General features: G+C 46.9%; 1 protein-coding gene across 1 annotated transcript in view; it reads left to right on the top strand.

Annotated features, from left to right (window-relative positions):
- The first annotated feature begins 519 nt into the window (after positions 1–519).
- The window catches only part of RCL1 (RNA terminal phosphate cyclase like 1), a 49,366-nt gene continuing 43,885 nt past the window's right edge, over positions 520–6,000 (top strand). Inside the window, exons 1-2 of the mRNA XM_075339764.1 lie at positions 520–732; positions 5,794–5,865. Coding sequence (XP_075195879.1) covers positions 597–732; positions 5,794–5,865 — 208 coding nt within the window. The 5' untranslated portion in view covers positions 520–596. The remainder of the gene's footprint in view (positions 733–5,793; positions 5,866–6,000) is intronic.

Here is a 6,000-nt window from a genome sequence, read left to right as displayed (position 1 = left end):
TGTCACCATTTTGGGTACATTCGATGTTTTATCGCTTCTTATTGTATTTTTTTTCCTCGAGATATCTGACAACCGAAACATGAATATTAAAATTGTTTTCCCTTTACGGCTTTTGTCTTTTGACAAATCGGATCTTCGTGGACGTGGCGAGAACAAATGTATTTTTGGGGGAGGAAATTCTATATTTTTTAAACCTTTTTTGCTTTATATTTGGACCTGAAGCTGTGATTGTCTGAGCACTCGCTGTATACACAGTAAAGCCTCAGTATTGCAGTATTTTATAGCTAAAATCACAGTGTGCTGAAGCCCAGCTACACAATGGCTGCATAGACTGCTCCTCCCAGGCCGCCGCACACAGTCAGTGCCACTGAAGACCTTGCTGCTGCTGTTCAGCACGTAAAAGGCCGCCTGGGAATTTGTCTGCCGAATAAGGTTGTTAATAAAGTTTTTTTTCAGGAAAAAAAAAGCTTCTGTTTGTGTAGTGTGTTCACTCCACCCCTTTCACATGACCTGTGACCTCAGTCTCAGCCTTCCATCCGACTTCCCGTTCTAAACCACGTGTGCTGTGTGCGCCTGGCTTCCGGGCGGGGGACAGCATGGCGACCCAGGGGCACTGCCTGCGCTTCGAGGGCTGCAACTTCTTCCGGCAGCGGCTGGTACTGTCCACCTTAAGCGGCAGGCCGGTGAAGATCCAGAAGATCAGGGTGAAGGACGAGAGCCCCGGGATAAGGGGTAAGGGGTGCAGCAGGGGCCGCTCCTAAGCCTGCATGACTGCTTGTTTACATCTCATGTCTGATCGCTTTAGTCTGTGACTGGTATCTGTTGTTCTCTGGTATCAGCCATGTGAGGCCAGGCAGAAGCTTACTGTAGATGGGGCTGTTCCTTTTATATACAGTTGTTTACATCCCATGTCTGATCCCTTTATTTCTATGGCTGGTATCTGTTGTTCTCTGGTGTCAGCCATGTGAGGCCAGGCAGAAGCTTACTGTAGATGGGGCAGTTCCTCTTACATCCCATGTCTGATCCCTTTATTTCTATGGCTGGTATCTGTTGTTCTCTGGTGTCAGCCATGTGAGGCCAGGCAGAAGCTTGATGTAGATGGGGCTGTATCCCCAGTATACATTTGTTTACATCAGATGTCTGATCCCCCTTAACCCCAGAACGCATACATTAGGCCTCGCAGGCCTGCTAGGTTACTTGTTTTCTAGGGTAGATTTCTATGGTTGCGCGTTCTAGGGTTAATCTGTCTTTTATCTGTTGTTCTCTGGTGTCAGCCATGTGAGGCCAGGCAGAACCTTGTTGTAGATAGCTGTTCCCCTTGTATACAGTTGCTTACATCTCATGTCTGATCCTTTTTGATTGTGTCTGTCTGTTCTCTGGTGTCAGCCATGTGAGGCCAGGCAGAAGCACATGTCTGATCCCTTTAATCTATGGTTGGTATCTGTTGCTCTCCGATGTCAGCCATGTGAGGCCAGGCAATAGTATACAGTTGTTTACACGCCGTTTCTGATCCCTTTATGTCTATGACTGGTGCCTGTTGTTCTCTGTTATCAGCAGTGTGAGGCCAGGCATAGGCTGAGTAGGCTGATTTGTTGGAGCTAGTGACAGTCAGCACTGATCATGGAGGCAGCCATTTTTCTGGCTATCACCTGGCATATCTCAGGTCTATATTCCCAGCTGTGTTACTGCATGCTCTTCACCTGTGATCCCTGCTGAGGTCCAGCATGTGGCTTTATGTTGGTGCTGGTGGGATTGCTGAATATCACAGCCTTACATGCCTGGCTTAGGTACATGATTTATGAGACGACGCTGACATAATCCACAATAATAAGCATTTAGTGACAGTGCCTCAGGGGCAAAGCCTCCTCCATTAATGTACTCGGTCACATCATACAGTACTTTTGTCTGACTGATATTTGCCTGTCTCATTTTTCGGCTGTGTTCACACTGTGTATTCAGAAGTCACACACAGGCCTTCAATAACGGAGTTTATTTTACAGGATCAACATGGCCAGAAAAGGCACAATTACGGTAGTGTCCATCTGGACGCTGTATTTGCAGACTATTGCTTAGTTTGGGCATTCATTTGGATTCTCTTTTTTGTGGGGGAATTCAGACACAAAACACTGTACACATTGCATTAAAGGGGGTTATCCGGCTTATTTTGACTTTTTTTTTTATTACCCTATTGGGCTACATTGGGGCAGGTAAGTAGATAGTGACCACTTACCTGCCCTGCTGTCAGCCCCTCTCCCCCGGCTCAGAGTGGTCATGTGACCGCTACTGCCGCGATTTTGCTGCTTCCGGTCATTTCATGTCAACATGGGCAGGACCATGTTGACATGCAAATCTGGGAACAGCTTGTTGCCTCCCTGCTGGGCGGCTACAGTGCGTGGAGTCTCCGCCCCCTTCCCTGCACCCTCCCACACATTCCCTCGCACTTCGCACTCTCCCCGCCCACGGTGTCACCGCCAGCATCGGGCCCCCTGCTCAGGATAGCAGGAGTGCCCGTGCGGTCTGTGTCCCGCTCCAGCCCCGGAGTGCTGATACTGCAGTGCACTCCTGCAGTATCAGCAGCTTCTCACATTGCAGTGCTGGCAGCCGCGGGGATGACGAGCGCTGCTGTCAGGAGGTTAGATGAGATCATTACCTGCTGTGACGACTCCTGACGTCAGCGCTGTCACTGCCTTCTATGCCCGCTGAGTTCTCATGTCACTAGCGGTGACGTCACAGGCAATACTGCTGAGAACGTGGCGAGCATAGAAGGCAGTGGCAGTGCTGACGTCAGGCGTGCAGGAGATGGTCACAGCAGGTAATGATCTAACCTGAAGTCAGCGCTCATCATCCTGTGCAGTGACCTGGGCTGACCTATTGATGTTAGCTCAGGTCACTGCACTGGTCTCCCAGACAATGGGGAACATTCTGTTCTTCATTGACTGGGACAGTGACTATGGTATGGATCGTCGTGGGACCCCCTTATTGGATTACGCCGGACCTGGATTTGTTTTTCTTTTCAATAAATTGGTGAAAAAGGGAATGTTTTGGGGAGTGTTTTTTCAAATAAAACTTTTTTTTTGTTGTTTATTTATTTTTTTATTACTGACTGGGTTAGGGATGTCGGGTATCTGGTAGACGCTATGACATCACTAACCCCAGGGCCTGATGCCAGGTGACATTACACATCTGGCATCAACCCCATATATTACCCCGTTTGCCACCGCACCAGGGCATGGGATGAGTTGGGGCGAAGCGCCAGGATTGGCACATCTAATGGATGCGCCACTTCTGTGGTGGCTGTGGCCTGCTATTTTTAGGCTGGGGAGTTTCCAATAACGGTGGACCTCCCTAGTCTGAGAATATCAGACCACAGCTGTCCGCTTTACCTTGGCTGGTGATCCAATTCAGGGGGGACCCCACGTTTTTTGTTTTAAGTTATTTATTTAATATAAAATAACAGAGTGGGGTGCCCTCTGTTTTGGATTACCAGCCAAGGTGAAGCTGCCAGCTGTGGTCTACAGGCTGCAGCCGTCTGCTTTACCCTAGCTGGCTATCAAAAGATAGGGGACCCCCACGTCAATTTTTTTTTTTTAATTATTTATTTTTTAGCTAAATACAAGGCTAGGCACCCTCTAGTGCCACATGGGTCACTAAAGGGCCCCAGCTTAGAATATGCAGGGAGGTGGTATATTATATAGGTCTTTCTCATCTATCTATCCCTCCCTCTATTCATTCATTCATCTCTCTCTCTCTATATATCTGTCTATTTTTCTCTATAGCTACTCATCTATTTATCTTTCTTGCTGCTTCCGTTTTTTGCGGTCTGTAAAAACAACGGAAGACACACGGATGCATCCGTGAAAAAAATGGACCGTTTTTTGTGAACCGCAGAGCCCTATGTGGGGCTGTTATTTCCATTGCTAGAGTGATAACAGCTCACGTGCTGGGGCAGAATACTGACAGGGAATGTGTGTGCAGAGGGCGGGCGGGGCTGGACACTGAGGCTGGGCGGTGCCAGCTGTGACTGGGAGGTTTTGCACAGGAAGTTATCATGTTTGCTGGAGCTGAATGTAAACAAAGAGCTGCAGAGAATAAAGGGATAATTCAAGAGGAACAAAAGATAGAAAACAAAAAATAACAATGTAGGGGTGTTTTATATGACAATACAGCACATTTGCTTGTCCCCTAGGTAGATGTAGAGAATAGATACTTGGTACTATGACTGCAGGAGCTGACTACACACAGTTTCTGTTACCGTGGAGACGTATAGTCTGTAGCTGTGGAAACAAAATGGTAGGAAATTTTGAAAGCAGCACTCCAGCGTTTTGTTTTGTGGTGCTTTAAATTTAAGCCCCCTGTTACATGCTCACCTTCTGATAACTTAATCATGTTACGGCGCCTTTTTGCTCCCGTGCTGCCATCTAGTGCCCATTACCTCTGACTGGCTGGAAGTCAAAAGTTGCATCACAAGCTCCCAATGCAACCCAGAGCCATAATGAGGCTCTCATAGACTTGTATTGGAGTTGTGACCTTCAGCGCACCCCAGGAAGCACTGGAGCAGCCAACAGGTCACAAATCACTGGAGACTGATTGGGACGACAGCAATAAGGGTGAAGATGGCAGCAGGTGAGTATAAGACGGGGCAGGAGGCTTTACATTCAAAGCACCACTCCAGCGCTGAAATAAAAAAACTCCACTGGAGTGGTTCTTCAGTTACACCTGTTAGGGTAGGACACACACTGAGTAAAATGGGCCAAGTGGAATGTGATAAAAATCACATTCCTCTCGGACCAATGTTACTCTATGGGGCCGTTCCCATCTGCAATATTTTTTGGTTCTCTCAGCCCTAATTGGACCGAGAAAATAGTTGCAGCATGCTGCGAGTGACAGTCTGAGATCACTTGCACCCATACAGGTCTGTGGGTCTCAGATCACTCGCACCCATACAGGTCTGTGGGTCTCGGATCACTCGCACCCATACAGGTCTGTGGGTCTCAGATCACTCGCACCCATACAGGTCTGTGGGTCTCAGACCACTCGCACCCATACAGGTCTGTGGGTCTCAGATCACTTGCACCTATACAAGTCTGTGGGCACTCAGCTGATATCCAAGTGCAGTGCAATATACGCACAGGCTGACAATGGGGGAGATGGACAGATTAATCCCACCCTCTCCTCCACAGCTGTGATTTGATCTCAAGATCGGACCACAATATGACACTTGGAGCACAGCGGGAGCTGAGGGTCATTAGCATATTGCATATGATGCTCTCCCATGCGATGCCAGATGCTCGTGTGGCCCCAGACTTGCCTAAACATTTCATATGCAGTGACGAAAAAGCAGAATGCTTGCTAAGATGATCCTAGCCTGATCCACCACTCCAAGGGCTCCTTCACACGTCAATGATTGTTCTTGTTCGCAAAAAATGGTCGGAGTTTCATCAGTGTTATTGATTAATGTAAGTGTTTATACGGACTTTCATCTGTTCTTATCAAATTAAAAAAAAAAGGAAAAACCAATGGATGTTTCTGAATATTCTCTTATCAAACAATCCGTGAAAAACGGACAGGGCATGGGTTGCACCAAAATGCTGTCCGTTTTTGTATTTAACCCATCTATAGACTTGCATTGGCGAACTTAGATAAATATTAGACAAATCTCCGTGCTATCTATCATTCTTCGGGTTCAATCTGAAGTCTTTTTTTTTTTTTTTTTTTTTACCTATACGAGAAAAACAAAAGCTGAGTATTTTATTTTCTCATCTATATCTTACCACCTTTTTTTCTGTCTTACAGACTTTGAAGCAAGTTTCATCAGACTCCTGGATAAAATAACGAATGGCGCTAGAATAGAAATCAATGAAACGGGTGAGTATTCCTGCAGCAGGCACATGTGGGGAATCTGCTGGAGTCATAGCCACGTATTATGGCACAGTTTGTACTGTTTTATTCTTTGTTCAGGCACTTGGTATTCTTTTGCTGTCTGTTGTACAATCCTTCTGT

Source organism: Anomaloglossus baeobatrachus, chromosome 1, assembly GCF_048569485.1.
Source record: "Anomaloglossus baeobatrachus isolate aAnoBae1 chromosome 1, aAnoBae1.hap1, whole genome shotgun sequence".
In the NCBI taxonomy this organism is placed as follows: domain Eukaryota; kingdom Metazoa; phylum Chordata; class Amphibia; order Anura; family Aromobatidae; genus Anomaloglossus; species Anomaloglossus baeobatrachus.
This window is presented reverse-complemented; position numbering and strand designations above follow the sequence as displayed.